General features: G+C 40.3%; 1 protein-coding gene and 1 long non-coding RNA gene across 2 annotated transcripts; both read left to right on the plus strand.

Moving 5' to 3' along the window:
* The first annotated feature begins 54 nt into the window (after positions 1-54).
* On the plus strand, positions 55-9,896 carry LOC121304439 (lysosomal thioesterase PPT2-A-like). Its single transcript, XM_041235606.1, has 8 exons — positions 55-444; positions 4,658-4,811; positions 5,756-5,851; positions 6,238-6,345; positions 7,080-7,163; positions 7,585-7,669; positions 8,379-8,433; positions 9,196-9,896. Exons 1-8 carry the CDS (start codon positions 271-273, stop codon positions 9,337-9,339), a joined length of 900 nt encoding a protein of 299 aa, XP_041091540.1. The 5' UTR covers positions 55-270; the 3' UTR covers positions 9,340-9,896.
* Positions 9,897-9,947: 51 nt separating this feature from the next.
* LOC121304440 lies at positions 9,948-10,772 on the plus strand. The gene is made up of 2 exons (XR_005947952.1): positions 9,948-10,018; positions 10,050-10,772. It is a non-coding gene; the product is annotated as an uncharacterized LOC121304440 (long non-coding RNA).
* Positions 10,773-16,913: the final 6,141 nt, after the last annotated feature.

Here is a 16,913-nt window from a genome sequence, read left to right on the forward strand (position 1 = left end):
CGCTGTGGACGCGTTTGGTTGCTAGGGACTGAGGAAGGCGGACGTGACGTCATGCCGAGGGTAAGAAGGAGCATAAAAACATTGCAAGCTGCAGCGTCGGGGTATTGCAGCCCTGTCAAAGTAGCGTTCGTGCGCTGCATTTTATTTTAAAAACAAAACCGAGACCTCGTCGGGTGCCGATTCTTCTGCATGTTCGCAATTTATAATTTTTATTCATGTATTTTTAAATATATTACACACCGACAGAACTAACTCTTAGCACACGGTATCATGACCCAGTTACAGCACACTGTTTACAGTAAGCGATCTTCTGCTACACGCGTCTCCTCTCTGCTGTTTTTAATTGTCCTGCACACTGTCTCTTGTTACAAACCCATAATCATAGTGCACGGGTTATTTGACAGCTCCAGCGACTTTCACACCCTCCTCGGCTACATCAACAAGGTAAGTGTATATCTGCTTTGAAGATTATTATTATTATTATTATTATTATTATTATTATTATTATTATTATTGTTGTTGTTGTTGTTGTTGTTGTTGTTGTTATTATTATTATATTACAATGATAAGCTGTATTTGTTTTGGAGGACCTACTGCATAACATATATATATTTGATGTTATGGTCTTGGCATAAACTTCAGGAAAAAGTTAAACTTGGTGTCCTCTTTCATACCTAGTTTGTTTACAGAGATTTCGAGCTCAAACTGATGAGTTTAGGTTCGCTTTCCCGAGTTCTTCTCCACTGTAGTCGCACCGGTCCGCTTGCCTTTGCACCGCAACGTGACGTGCAACCTGAGAGCCTGGATAGTGACCAACGTGCTGTCTGCTTGGAGTCGCGATTGGAACTGGAGTCGCGATTGGAACTGGAGTCGAGGCATAAACCCGGCACTCTAAACATAGCTTGCGCTTATTTTGGTCTTGTTTTGAAGAACGAAGTCGCTATTTTTTTATGTCTTAAATCTGGCAACCCTAGCTATATCTGTTATGGCAAAAGTCCAAATTCGGTCATTTACCGGTAAATGTCAACATTTAAACCAGTAAGGTGGTATAAATGTCCACAATTAGTAAGAGAGAACTCCTCTGTGTGAAAGCAGCTGTGTGGCATTTGGAGTTGCACAGGACTCCCTGAAGCCTGACGTTTACCAGTGCGTTAAAATTTTGCCAATATCCGGACTTTATCATGCACGCTGTATATAAGAAACAAGATTGGCTGCATCTGCATCAGACTAGCTGCGTTTGTTATGTGGTTTATTTAACCCCCTGCTATTGGTAGAATGGCAGCACTGTCAGTCCCAGCGTTTTCCTGGTACATTATGCACAGGGAGGAGACGTTTTCAAAGTCGACCTGTGAGGAGGGCTGTAGCATTGCCACTGGCATCAATCCCATGGGTACATTGTTAACAGTCCCTACCAATCCCTGATTTTCAGACGTCAATAGGATCATATTGTAATGATACATTGCTGCTCCAAATACCCCTTTGCCCACGAGGAGCTGTTTCAGATGAGAGAGAGACTATATATTTTATTATTATTCATCTATAAATGGCTTTGGTCTCTCTCTGCATTGACACACTTTTGTCTGAAATGGCTCCTCATATGAGAAATGACCTACCTGCTTTTAATAACTTGGCTCATGTCCGGCAGCTAAAATATAATAGATTGAAAAACACTGAGTTTTATGGACTGTGGTTTATGCGTGTCCCCTCTCACCCCCATCAAAACAAACCAGAGCGTAATACAGATAGAAGAGATGAGGTTGCATTAGTATGATCTCGTCTAGAATATTGTGTTCAGTTCTGGTCACCTTGCTATAAAAAGGATATTGCTGCTCTAGAAAGAGTGCAAAGAAGAGCGACCAGAATTATTCCGGATTTGAAAGGCATGTCATATGCAGACAGGCTAAAAGAATTGAATCTGTTCAGTCTTGAACAAAGAAGACTACGTGGCGACCTAATTCAAGCATTCAAAATTCTAAAAAATATTGACAGTGTCGACTTAAGGGACTTTTGCAACCTGAAAAAAGAAACAAGGACCAGGGGTCACAAGTGGAGATTAGATAAGGGGGCATTCAGAACAGAAAATAGGAGGCACTTTTTTTACACAGAGAATCGTGACAGTTTGGAATCAACTCCCCAGTAATGTTGTTGAAGCTGACACCCTGGGATCCTTCAAGAAGCTGCTTGATGAGATTCTGGGATCAATAAGCTACTGACAACCAAAGGAGCAAGATGGGCCGAATGGCCTCCTCTCGTTTGTAAACTTTCTTATGTTCCCTGTCCCGACAGAAAAGCAGTTGAGGAGTATTTTCAGAAGCAGTTTTGCTGGAGTAGTCAGGCAGCGTGTCACCTGATTGCAGATGACTTAAATGCCTCCTGATTGGCTGTTGACATTCTAATGCCAGATGGTTGGAGGACAGTGGTTTAGAACTGCATTCCAGTATGGTAGTCCCAGTTCCACTTCATGATCCTGTACTGTGAAACATTTTACAAGCAGACAAACTATCTGCGTTTGTTTTTGAACACATGGGTAATGTTTGACTTGAGCAATGTTTGTTTCATGTTCAAATATATAGTTTTTCTTTTGCAAACAGGCTTGATTGGATTAAGAGGGAATGTGTAGCTCTTTGTAAGGAAATAAGCTGGGAGTAATTCCCAACAGTGCAGACTATTCATGAGATAACAAGTTCATTAGTCACCATAGCCATTTCTATAACCCAGGAGTTAGAGCGATTATCACAGCGCTGAATAGGATTGGCCTGTGCATTCCCCTAAAAACACAGCAAAGGCTTGGGACTGTGTGCTTTAAACAGCCATGAAATGTAAATACAGTCAGATACTTGATATCACTTCAGAGGGAACATGAAAGGTCACTGGACTCTAAGTGGGGCAGATAACACGACTCAGGCTTCTTGTCCCTGAATGGATAATCGCCCCCTCTTCAAGTTAGTAAGTACATACATTGTGAAAGAAGAGATAGAGGATGCACCATGATTAAGGCTGTTTTTTTTTCCCCACAGATTGTCCAATTTTAGCACCTTGAAAACAAACACATATTCGGTAGTTTAGCAATTCTTGTTTTGGTATAAATATTTTTTGCCACATTTACTGTATAGTAAGAGTAGAGAAAAATGCTATTGTTTTCTGCTTTCATGAATCTTATGTTCAATCGTGAAGTATCTCTTTTTAGACCTATCCATTTATTTTTTTAAATTGTGAAATAATAACTCCTAGACCATGTGTTGTAGTTATTATTCCAGGATTGAGGCTGACTAACTAGGACAAGCCCCAGAAGGGTCATTTATCCTGCTGGGTGAAATAAACGCACCAGCATTCTCTGAAGATTCGTGGAGTGTTTATATAACAAGTGCAATATATGGGAGCATGCATGTTGTAAACCTGCATTAAGCAAATTCATTTAGAGAACTACTTTCTTCAGATCAAGCTGTGCATCGTCTTTGCAACGTGTGCTAGGTATCTCGGTGCTTGTTGTAAAAATACAATTGACTTGCGGTTTCGCGAGAAACCAAACATTCTTTTAGCAAATAAAAAAAAAAAAAAAAAAAAAAAATGCCAGTCTTTTCTGTGGTGCAGCTTAAGGAGTAGACCTCCTTTTTGGTGTCTGTTAGTTTTCTTCCAGAGTTTAAAAGCAACAGAAACAATTCTCTACAGTCCTATACAGTTTGACTGGTGGCTTTATTGTTTTATCACATTCTTTCGTAGTTCAGTTTCATTAAACTACAGTGTGTTTTTAATCCTGTTCAGTTTTTCACTACTATATAATTCTGCCCTGCTGACTGTCTGTTCATAACAGAAATTTCATTTTCATTAGTACTGCAGACAGACGATGTCCTTCTGTATGATTCCAGCTTGTCTTTATCTATAGTCTTCCAGTTTCAGTTTGGAACCAGCCAGCTTTTAGAAACTATGGAAGAATAATGCAAACACGCAGACGCTAAAAATACATTCTACTGCACCGTCCTCTTCCGTTTGCGGTATGAAGGCGTCTGTCTGTTCTTGCAGTAGCTGTTAGTCATGCTTCTCTACTGTTTCATATTGCTGATAGCTCTAGTCATTAGCCTGAGCGTGCAGCGTGCAGACTGTGGGCTAATGACAAGCTTTGAGAATCTAGCCTAGTATCTTCGATGGATATTTCTGTAAAAACTTGTGACTGCAAGGCTTGTCGGATAGATTTGAAAATGCATGAACTGTAAGTGCACATTGTAGCAATAAATAAAAAGTAAAAAGGGTATTTAAAGACTTAAGAGCAGAGGGATGGAAGTAATACTTTTGTGAGTTTTAAAGACACACCTGAGGTTGTTACTTATACAGTATACACTGCAATAGGAGTCTTATGTCCATTTCTGCATAGTCATTTGCATACTTTGGTGTGATCTGCTGTGTTATATAAACTCATTTTTCCATGGTTGCACTGTGCATTTAACATAGCTGCCCATGTTTTTTTTATATATTCTTTACCATACCTCTCTGTGATTTACAGTGCTTCCCTGTAGTTTACCGTGCTATCACTGTGCTAGGTTACACGTGGCTATGCTTTTACTATGAGAAATGTTTAAGTGAGGCTAGCACTCTTGTGGTTTTGTGTCCCCTGGTGTGGTGGGCGCATGTCTCTGACCGGCTCGTGGTCTTTTTTTTGCAGACTCACCCCGGCACCAATGTCACGGTCATCGACCTCTTCGATCACAGCGAGAGCCTGCAGCCTATGTGGAAACAAGTGGAGGGCTTCAAGGACGCCATCTATCCCATCATGCAAAACTCAGCCAAAGGGGTGCATCTCATCTGCTACTCTCAGGGTAAAACCATGGCAGCTATAACATCATGCAACACTCATCTGACAGGCTGATCTCATCTGCTACTCTCCACAGTAAAACTATGGCAGATTTGAACATTTTAATCTGTTGCGTTTCTCAAAGGAGATGCATTTCCTGCTAAAGGTCTCAATTTGTGAAGCGTGCTAACTTTGGGTTTAATAAATCGATGATGAAAAAGTTCTGGGGCAAAAACCACATTGAGAGTCGAAGCATCTTCCAGGAGTGTAAGGATTCATTGTGTATTGTTGAACAGTGATGCTTCCTCTAAGTGATGTATTGTATCGTCATTCAAAACCACGAGCACAATAACTCCGCTCACCAAACTGTTCTCGAGTGAAGATTCAGAGTGTTTTGTACTTGGTATCAATACACTGTTCCTGTCTCATTGATTTCTGTTTTTCTTTTAACAAACTGGGCCATCATTAAATCATTTGATCTTATTGTGCATCATGCAAGTAGCCCATCAGGATCATCACATGTATTGTGATACACACCATATCGTGATACGCATGATATTGTGACATTAATGTATCATTGCACGCCTAGTAGCTTCATTTTTTTGGTTTTTAATCTTTTGAGCAGCAGTTTTGAATTGCTTGTAATCAGTACCTGTACACTAGAGCCAATCAAATGCAAATATGAATCTTCTAATGGTGTAACAACCAATACAAACACTTTCGATCTAGCGTGTGTGATGCATACGACCAGGTGAAAGAGAATCTGGCAGCTGGAACTGAAGAGCTGCTTCTGAACTCTGGTCAAAGCACCTACAGTATATAAACCCAGCATTTGAGTAACTGCATATGATTGCAAACACTATGAATTGGGGCGATCTTAATTCTTTTGCTGTTGTAACCACGACATGCTAATCTGTGTGATTTCTTTTGATTTCTTTTAAAACCGGATCTCTCTGTTCCCTGGCTCAGGCGGGCTGGTGTGTCGCGGGATTCTCTCCACTCTTCCGGATCACAATGTGGACACCTTCATCTCCCTGTCCTCTCCGCAGGCTGGTCAGTACGGAGGTAAGGAGCCTTACAGATGACCAGGGAGTTCCATACAAAAATCTACATATATAGCAAATGGATACGTGCTTGTATATGGGTATAGATATCTGTAGATCTGTATACACACATTGCTAACAGGAAAAGAAAGACAATGTAAAGTAAGTTTAGTTTACTAACTCGAAATAGCTGATGGAATGACTAGTAGCAATAAAGAGATGCCACCTAGCCCCCCCACCCCTGCCTGGAACCCTCTGGTCAACTTCGGGCACCTAGCCCCCCCCCGGGGGGGGTCACTTACTAGGCTCAGTTGAAGCGGCTAACCTCCAGAGGAAAGTGGAAGGCAGGGATAAGAGGCCAGTGAATGATCCCACATCGTCAGCCTACATTCCCTTCTCTCTTCACAGACACGGATTATCTGAAGTGGGTGTTCCCCACTTTGGTCAAGACCAATCTCTTTCACTTCTGTTACACTCGCGTGGGGCAGGGCTTGTCCATCTGCAACTACTGGAACGGTGAGCTGGAGGCTTTTTAAATGTCTTCGATGCTGATGTATCACAGTGCCAATAAACCGGACACTGATTTCATATACACATATTAAAAATATGAATGTAACAATACAGCAATGTCAGGATATGTATCGCTATAGGCAGGTTGCGATATGATAGGTATCACTGTACATGCGACGGTCCAGATTGGCTACATGTGTGATGCATAATAAGATAAAATGATCGTTTCAAAGGTGTGCTATTTTGTTAATGAAATGAAATAGGGAGAGCGTGTATTCAAGCCAACTATAAAACACACCTATTCATTGAAGAACTGTTTGACCTTCACTGAGCTCTGTTGTGCTTTTGTTCTTGTACCACGAAGCGAACAGAAGTAAGAGCAAACACTTTTTGTCTTTTTTTTTTTTTTATTTGTTTTGCTAGCAATACACTAGTTGTGCACTAGATGGCTTACTAATACAAAGGCACTTTGACTGATCTAACCTGTGTTGCTATGTATCTATAGCAGGCAACTAGAACTGAAGTGCACCATCTAACACTTATAATTACAGTAAGATTGACACTGAACGATTGCTAAAATCATGAACATGTAAAAGGGCTGTAAAAAAATAAAAGAAATCTGATTTGATGTAGCTTGATCTCCTTGGGTCCATTCGCCTGGTCTTGGTGACATTCCTTAGCAGATCTATAGAGGGTGTTAGGAAGCTGTGCTTTTTCTGTCAATGTTTTGTTCCCCACAGATCCTCACCACCAGGACATGTACTTGAATAGCAGCGATTTCCTGGCCATTTTAAACAATGAACGAGAGAATCCAGACGCTGCAGGTACTGTTAACTATACCCGTCTCTGTACATTAAAATATCCGGGATCAGTTTACAATTACTGAACATTCACAGGGAACGAAGTAAGACTCCCATTGCATCACAGTTTAATCCATTCCTTGTTTTGCAAGACTCGCCTGAGCTAATCGCCTGAGATTGGGTGAATCTGCTATGCAGTCAGAGCCTGATTCAGTCGTCCACTACACCTTTATATTAGACTCTGCTCTCATCCGCTAATACCCTCAGCACGTTATCCGTTTGCTATGCTGTAGCTTGAACAGTGTTTCGGTTAGTGCTGGCACTGACTTGAGTTTCTGATGAGGGTTGTGTTTCTTCTTTGTGAATCTGGCCCCGTGTGTAGAGGTCTGTAAATGATACAGTTCACTGCAGCCCGAGCCCTGACTCTACTCTTTCTGTGTTTCAGTCTGGAAGAAGAATTTCTTGCGAATCAGGAAGCTTATTTTAATCGGAGGTCCAGACGATGGTGTCATCACACCTTGGCAGTCCAGGTAAGTGCTTTCTGTCTTTCTTTCTTTCTTTCTTTCTTTCTTTCTTTCTTGCTGTCCTAATGCAGTTTCAAATTCCGGTGGTCTTTGGCATGGCAAGTCATAGAGTCATTGATAAATTTTAATGCAGCACATATACAGAAATATTGTAGAAGTAGCAAACATGGCGATGTGTTGAAAGCCCTCTACTCTACACTTCCATAGAGGTGGCTCCAGGCTGTAACTTACTGGGCAGAAACATTTGGCCCTTCACCAAGAAAAGTTGCTTGTCTCTTGTCTGTCTGATTTTATATTTAAAGTTCGAGAAATATCGATATATACACAGTAGTCTCTGGCTAAGAGGACACCCCTCGAGAAGCAAGTGAAGATATGAATCAATAAATACAAATGTGTTGCTTGTCATGACGCACGTGTGTCAGCGTATGAAATGAACAGAACAGGCAAGAGAAAGACAACAGGGAAGTGTATGTTAATAAACTAGCTGACAAACTAAATTAACAAAGCACCCCTGCATGCAGTGAAAATGCAGGAACAGCTCTTACAGTAATTCTGAATACGAGAAGGAATTTTAACACAGTGGTTATTAACACAGCACAGCCCTGCACTCATTAAATTCAGCAGGAGCTCTAGATTACTCTCGCGTTCTCTTAGGAGGCGTTCTTGTATGCAGAGGCGACTGTGTTTAAAAATGCCTCTCTCTCTCCTCTTGTAGCCACTTTGGGTTCTACGATAAGAACGAGACGGTTGTGGAGATGAGAGACCAGATGGTGAGTAAAGTTTTAATTCTCTAGTTTGATGCTGAAGGCGTGATTCACCGTATCCTCATCCGGTCACATGTTTGCAGTTATAGCAGAGCATTGTGACTGTCGGAGCCAGTCAAATGTGTGCATCACCAATAACCTAGCATGATACTAGACTTCAGTTTTATTCTTTTAAATTACAGGCTTGATCAACTTTTATGATGCTTGCTGCAATCGCGTGGCTCTAGTGTTTTATATTTGTATTCAGTTACATTATATATAGACAGAGTAGGTGGGGCTGGCATAGTTGAAAGGTCACAGGAAAGACTCCCATTGCATAGCAGTTCGATCCAGTCCAGGTTTTACTATGAGTTTAATAAGACAGCAGCACACTGGGACTAGTGAAGCTCATAGTAAAAGCTGGAATGTGTGAAAGTGCAATAGGACTGTTATTTCCAATCCTGGGTCACATGACATGATTACAGATTTAAAAGCAGATCGACAAAAAAAAACAAATAAATAAATGAAAAAGAGAAACACCTGTTGACGCCAATCAAACATCCAAAGTCATGTGACCTGAAAATATCTGAAGCACTCTTCAGTTGTTTTGTTTCTCTTTCAAAAACAAACAAAAAAAAACACGGCCGTCAATCTTTACATATAAGACGATCGCAGCGGGGCACGTGGGTTGATCAGACTGCCCCCTTTTTTAAACGCTACTGAAAGGACACCTGCTTTCTGAATCCGGGCCTGTGTTTGGATCTTCCCGTTCATTTTCTCTTGCTCCAGGTTTATCTGAAGGACACGTTTGGTCTGAAGACCCTGGATGCCAGGGGAGACCTGGTTGCCTATGAGATGAGCGGCGTGCAGCACATCAAGTGGCACTCCAACCAGACCGTCTACACAGAGTGCATCGCCAAGTGGCTTACATAAACAGTACCACGGATAAACTGCAGAACACACCTTCTTTACTGTCAACCTGCAACCCTTTTTAGTGGTTCCTTTTGCAGTTTCTCAAATACTGGGTTTGTTAAGTCTGTGTCGAGGTGGCTTGGCGCTCAGGATCTGATCCTCAGTTCCAGTTGCCTGCTATTGTAGTGTAATCCAGATTCACAAGTGTGTCCTTTTTATATGAGAGTGCACCGTAGTGCACAGCTGCAGGAATTAGAACAGGATATCCAAACTATTAAGTTTTAGAGTATACTAAAAAAGATTTCTAGTCAAAATGTTTGATATTGGTCTAGCCCGTGTTGCATAAATCTATGCCAGGCAGCTAGCACTGAAGAGCAGCTTCTGAGATCAGGTGAAAGCACCTTAACACAGTCTTGTCAAAAAAAAAAGAATTCAAGTCTTTCACTAACTGCACTGTTGCAACGAGAAGCGCTCAAAGATTGCAAACATCCTAAAATGAAAAACGAAGGACATTTCAAAAGGGAAAACCTGTCATTTGAACTTACATTTTTAAATAATAATAATAATAATAATAATGAAAAATGAAGGACAGTGATATAAAGAGGTTTGATATACAATAATAATAATAAGGTTTGATATTCTACAATGCTAGCTGATATAAAGAGGTTTGATATTCTACAATGCTGGTTGATATAAAGAGGTTTGATATTCTACAATGCTGATATAAAGAGGTTTGATATTCTACAATGCTGGTTGATATAAAGAGGTTTGATATTCTACAATGCTGGTTGATATAAAGAGGTTTGATATTCTACAATGCTAGCTGATATAAAGAGGTTTGATATTCTACAATGCTGGTTGATATAAAGAGGTTTGATATTCTACAATGCTGGTTGATATAAAGAGGTTTGATATTCTACAATGCTGGTTGATATAAAGAGGTTTGATATTCTACAATGCTGGTTGATATAAAGAGGTTTGATATTCTACAATGCTGGTTGATATAAAGAGGTTTGATATTCTACAATGCTGGTTGATATAAAGAGGTTTGATACCCTACAATGCTGGTTGATATAAAGAGGTTTGATATTCTACAATGCTAGTTGATATAGAGGTTTGATATTCTACAATGCTAGTTGATATAAAGAGGTTTGATATTCTACAATGCTAGTTGATATAAAGAGGTTTGATATTCTACAATGCTAGTTGTTACACTGTGCGAATGAGGTGGTGTATAGCACATGTACCGTGATCTCTCAGCATTGCCTTGTGAATTATTGATTGTGAAATTCGGCTAGTGCCTTCATCAGTGTAATGCAATTTGTGAAGAAACTTGGTTAGGGCATTCTTGAACTCCAGCTGCTGTGGTAAAGAATGTCACAGCTGCGTGTGTTGTTGGAGGCGGAGGAGGGGAGGGGCTAGGTTGGGCTTAGTTTTTTTTTTTTTTTTATATATACAAGATGAAACTTGGTTTTGGGCATTCTGTAGCCCAAGTTACTGACTATCACAATTTTGTATGTAAGTTTGTCTCGCTTGCATTTTTATATATATATCTGGAGAATCTTTCACATGGCACCAGTAGAAACATTTTGTCTTTTTATTAAAAAAAAAAAAACCTGTTCTATTGAGAGGATAGCTGTATATTATGGAGGATGTACACCCACCCCCCGCACGCACACACACACACACGCACACGCACACGCACACGCACACGCACCCCATCACGGGCAGTATTGGTGTATCACTAAATATAAGACTGCCATAGCTAAAGAGAGACAGATAGAAATATATGTTATAATAATTACGATTACAAAAAACCCCTGTTTGGGAGAAGTGTGGACATAATAAGGGAATTGCAATATTCATTCTTACGAGGAACTTGTATGGTAGTGTTTGATATTAATGGACGTGTTCGGTGGCTGTTAGTCTTTCTGGTGCTAATTAAAACATCAAGCAAATATTATTTATGTACATTTGAATTGCATCGTAATATAATTGCAAACACTGTCGAATTATGTTGGACGAGAAGAAACCACTCTGGGGTGAATCAGATATACTGTTTATTTTGTTGTGCAATATGTTGCTGTTGCATGCTGGTACGAAATCACTTCCTGTGCTGTCTGTCAGCTTCACTTACGTGACTGGAGAGTGCGTCGCACAGGAAGGGATGTAGGTAGCGGGTGCAAAGACTTCATCACAAGGACGGGTGGAATCGGTTTGCTCAGAGTTTGGTAAGGGATCTGTAAGTCATTGTAACCTTGTGTTTCTATGATTGTGTGTTTTGTTTACCTGGCAATAAACAACTTACTAATGTGGATTACATTTTGTACACAAACATTTTAAGGTGTATTTTAAAATAAAATGTATTAGAAACAAACCAAAAAAAAATCTGTCAATAATTTTATTAAATGTTTTTGTGAAGCTAAATTGCGTCCATTTTTATGTGTGCTTTAAATATTTTTGGACAACGGTTACATTTTTAAATATTTTTACATATTACATATAGTGATTCAATAATGTATGTTCACGTTGTAGCACGTTCCTGCTGTAACTGTTTTTACCTTTTAAAACTACAAATCCCAGCATGCTTTGAACCCCCGTCGTGCGAAAATGTAATCTGAAGTTGATTATTCTGAGTTTAAGCTTGCATGAAAATAACATGCATATAGTGAGCATTCCCTTATAAACGTTTACCAGTAAAAGCATAGCAAAGTGTAATAAAGCATATGCAAAATAGGTGAAGTATGCATAGTACACACTTACCAAATGAGGAAACTGCACCATGACAGTGTACAAAGGGAGCTGAGTTTCAGAGAGTCGCTGGATGGAGAGAACGAAGAAGATGTCTTAACTGAACTCCGAGTTGAGTATCTACCACTGAACAGAGGGGTGAGTGGGAGAGGATATTGAGGTTGTTAAACTTTTCATGGTTAATTTCATCCTGACTGGGTCTTGTGTTGTGTTAAGGTGCTTTCCCTTGTGTTCAGGAACTTCTACTTTCCTACCATGGGTGCATTTTGCAATACTCGCTTTTACCATCAAGAACATGGCTAATTTGGATATAAGGTTCCATCTGTGGATTAGATGATGATTCTGGTGCTTGCAAACATACACTTGAGTGATCTAGCCTACTTTTATGTATGTCTCTATGGCAGGCAACTAGAACTTAAGAGCAGCTTCTGGACTCAAGTGGATGCATCTTAACACAGACATAAAAAGAATAGAATATTAAAAGGACAGTATTTATATATTTCACAAAAAACATACTGCGCATGTCAGAGTTATTGAGAGAATCTAGTTGTATAATGGAGACAGATGTTCTGTCTGCATGCCAATCTTGAGAGAACTGCTTACCCAGTTCTGAAGAAACTTGGTCAGGATATTCTTTTGCACCAGTTTTTACATTATATCAGAACTGCTTATTCATTTGTGGTAAAACCTACCAAGGATGTTTTTAGAACAGGACGTTTTTAGGACAGGACATTCTTTTTCCATGTGTCCTTGCAAGTCATGGTGATGTACTTCTATCTCTCGATGGTACTGGGGGTTGTAACTGTGTGTTTCCAGTCGTGGTTATTCTGACTAACTTGTGTTTCTACAGTACTGGTGAATTTTAATGCTGCTCCTTTGTCTCGTAGAAGCTGCTGCAGAGACAGAAGCTGCAGACTGCAGTCAGGCAGCTGAGAGGTCAGCTAGAGCAGGCCCAGGCTCAGATCAGGACCCTGCAGGAGCAGCTGGAAGACGGGGCTACCCACCTGGTGGGTGTGTCTAAGGTGCGTGACGAAGGGGCTGTTGCAGACTGTTCTGATATATTCAGCATAGCCTAAACGTGAATGAACTGAATTTGTGAGTTTGTAAGGGAATTCTTTGCAGGATAAATTACATTTTCTGTCCGCAAGCACTCCAGAACTAAAAGACAGGGCGATCGTGATATCATCTTATATATATATATATATCTATTTATAATTATATGATACAATACGCATATATATCTGAAGACTGCATGGTCAATGGACTGAAGCAGATATATAATTAATTCTGTATATATATTTTTTAAAGTTATGTATAGTTATCCGAACCAAATCATTGTACATGTAAAATGAACAAAAGATGAATTGTAGGCTAGGCTTAATATTTCTATTAGTTTTTGAGCCTGGTAACGGATCTGATTAGCTGTGCAAAAAACAGTTAAGGACGGGGTTTCAGGCTGCAGGGGTGGAGTTCAGTGTTTACAGGGAGGGCAATAAGACTTCCATTGCATAGCAGTGTGATCCATTCCTGAGTTTAATAAGACACACCTGAGCTCTTTATATACATACGATGGCTAATCAAGCTTGGTCTTAAAACCTGGAACGGCTGTGCAACAGGAGTCTTATTCCCGTCCTTGTTGAGTGTTGAAGCCAACAGTAAAACTGGCTCATCAACAGTGCAAAACAGTTTGAAAAGTGCTTATTTGGCTTCATTGTCAGATGGGTTTAATCTCCGTTGATCTGGTTTCTATCATTTGGTGATTGCAGTCCTCATTGCATTGGATTGGAACTTTTTCTGTGCATGTGATTTTTGTTTTACAGACTGTAGCGCCCCCAAGCTTCCTATCGAAGGAATTGCACGAGTCCCAGGCTGAAGCAGTGCTGATCGACAGCCTGGTGGACGGGCAGCACAGCGCAGAGCGCATTGCAGAGGTTAAGCAAGGAGAGTGACTCTACAGTGTGGGGTGCTAACACCAGCTGCATAGGGAATGTGAATGAGAGAAAGTTGGTATTGCTAGCGAGAGGGAAGAAGAAAACTAACAAGACACCGAAAAAGAATGTATATTTTAGTGTCAAACTAAACAGCATTGTGGGGCTCTGTCTGCAGCAAATACAATTATTTTTTTTTATTTGGAGCAGCTGGTTTTGGCCGAGGAGGAAGACGGACTCCTGTTCAAACTGCAGCAGCAGTTCAGCGAGCATTCAGAACGGGGGTGAAGCAGACGCTCTGAGGTAAGGGCTCTGACTGAGGGCTCTTTCCACACATCCGGTGGGCATCGCCAGTGCTGAGCGGGTTCATTTACTACTCCTTGTGGAGAAACAGCTGCCTGGGCCTGTGACGATGGATGCCTCTCTTAGTCTGTGGAGAACAGAAATCCACAAAACCCCAGCAGCTGTTTTTTCACCTGCTTGGAATAGTAAATTAGCCCAGTCAACACTAAAGACAAGAACATAAGAACATAAGAAACCACTGAAGAAACAACTGAAGAATTGGTTTGCACAACACTGGTCGATAGTAAATTAGCCCAATCAACACTAAAGACAACTGAAGAATTGGTTTGCACAACACTGGTCTGATTTATTCAGGCAAACACTGCAGATTGCTTGATGCGCAAAGTGTGTAACTGATTAATTTAATTAACATCCCTTTCAAATTCTTAAACTAAGTACATTTCTGTGTGCATTATCCTCCTCTAAACCAGTGAAATAATGTAAAACAAAAAAATCACGTATAAGTGTGTAAGTACAATATTTCTATTTCCTATACCAACGTGTATTTATGTGACAACACAGCCAAAACAATTATCCAGCAAGGCAGCGCAATACTGCCACCTGGTGGAGGCTTTAGACATGGCGACCACAGATTTGATATCTACTTGGTTTTGCCACAATAAAGTGGTAACTTTGTGTTTTTTATTTTCTTCATTTGTACGGTTAACTAGTGGTGACAGGTACTGCCAGATTAAAGTGCTAGACTTCAGTAATAGTGTATTTTATTAACCATATGGAGACTTTGAAAACTGCAGTGACATCATGAGGATTTGACTAGTCCACAGCCCACTGGAACATGGTCAGTATGTGTCCTTTATAACCAGATGATGTGGAGCAATCCTTTCACTGCCAGCGACTCGGGGTTGAACTGGTCTCCACACTCCTTGCGCTGAGACCAACAGGTGTGATGGGTACTGCCAAATTAGCATGCCTCATTTATGTTAAGTGTATTTAAACGCTGCTGGAAATGAAGATTCATAAACATATGGCAGCTGGAGTGTGGCTGATTTTTTAAATGACCCAGTTGCTGTGTCAGGTGCCATGCGCTGTCGGGTGTATATATATATTTGTAAAGTGGGAAGAAGTTTAAAAACAGATATAATGTTACAGCTGTGAAATTGCAAAGGCTTGTTTGGTATTGTGGGTCGGTTGTTGTAGAAATGTAATCGTGGTACTGGTGTGTCATCGCTTTATCGAAGGAGCGCGGGGTTAATATGATCAATATAATAGAAATAGTTGCATAAAATGAATGGCACACGCTTATGCTTAGCTATTGTTCCAGGCCTATCTGTGTAATAAAGGTGGTGGCTGCTCCAATCCAGCTATACACCCCCTACTGCTGTAGGTTTGGTTACATTCACTGTACAATGTTAGAACTGGATTATAATTGTCTGTTTATTGAGCGCCTGCACACTGTTAACCCCTTTGCCACAATTACTCAAAGATTTTGGTGGGTTTTTGTTTGTTTTTTTGCAAAAAAAGTCTTTGTAGAATTACGAGCTAGCGAAATCTTGTGATCTGTTTCCTTTAGTAGAACAGCTCCTTAACTCGCAGTTAAATAACCTTTAATACAGACAAGAAAGAAAGAAAGAAAGAAATCACAAAAGGGCAAGGGGACATTCAGTTTACCAAAAAATTAAGAAAATCGCTTTAACACTTTCCGTTTGTTTCGTAAAATGCAGACACTCCCTCGCTGTTTTTAAATTTGTACGTAACTTTTGAGATGACTCCTTTGTTGGTTACTCCTTTTACAGGAAATGCGATCAATACCAGAGTTATCTGTGTTTACACTGCCTTCTACAGGCAGGACCTTGACCTTACAAACAGGAAGGCTCTATTTACACAGCATCTCCCCTTGCTTGTCACAGTCTCTCCTGTAGGGGGCAGTGTAGAGCAGTTTAAACCAAGCCATTGGTGTCTCCTGTCAAACTGGGCTCTGTTTAAGTATTTGTTTTATTATTCATAGCCATGTTATATCTCGACTGCAACTCATACATGAATTTTAACCGGGACTAAGAGACAAGATAAATAATATATTTATTTTTATATAGTGCCTTTCATAGTGGACCACCAACACAAAGCACCTTACAGAAGTAGGCTCCGTCACTTACAATAGGGCATTGATTTAACATCCACAGGATGGAGCACAAGGAGGTGAAGTGACTTGCTCAGGGTCACGCACAGTGGGTCAGTTAGTGGCAGCAGTGGGATTTGAACCCGTGGCTGCCTTTTATAAGCCTGTTTCTTTAACCACTGAACCACACTGGCTTCTTAAGAGGACCTTACTCCCGTGCTTAATACCATATACTTCTAAAAGCCACTCAGATCACGAAATGAAAGCTTGCTTACTGTCCCTCAAACTTAAAAAAAAAAAAAAAAAACACAGGTGGAAGAGCATTCAGATATAGGGCCTCAAAACTGATCTGCCTAGCTCTGTAAGGGGAAAAAAAAAACTATTTAAGAGTAACAAGATTAAAAACGCATATAGATCTTCCTTGTTTTACTGTTCTGTGTTTTTCTTGGTTTGCTTGTTCTCATTAATATTTGTCAATGTTTTTTTTTTTTCATGTGAAG

The sequence above is a fragment of the Polyodon spathula genome, chromosome 37, assembly GCF_017654505.1.
Source record: "Polyodon spathula isolate WHYD16114869_AA chromosome 37, ASM1765450v1, whole genome shotgun sequence".
In the NCBI taxonomy this organism is placed as follows: domain Eukaryota; kingdom Metazoa; phylum Chordata; class Actinopteri; order Acipenseriformes; family Polyodontidae; genus Polyodon; species Polyodon spathula.

What these genes read in the sequence shown, in the direction of transcription:
- LOC121304439 (XM_041235606.1), top strand. Translation starts at nt 271, where the DNA reads ATGACCCAGTTACAGCACACTGTTTACAGTAAGCGATCTTCTGCTACA. An exon ending in AGAGAATCCAGACGCTGCAG is followed by an intron (nt 7,164 to 7,584) that starts GTACTGTTAACT and finishes TCTGTGTTTCAG; the next exon opens with TCTGGAAGAAGAATTTCTTG. An exon ending in TGGAGATGAGAGACCAGATG is followed by an intron (nt 8,434 to 9,195) that starts GTGAGTAAAGTT and finishes CTCTTGCTCCAG; the next exon opens with GTTTATCTGAAGGACACGTT.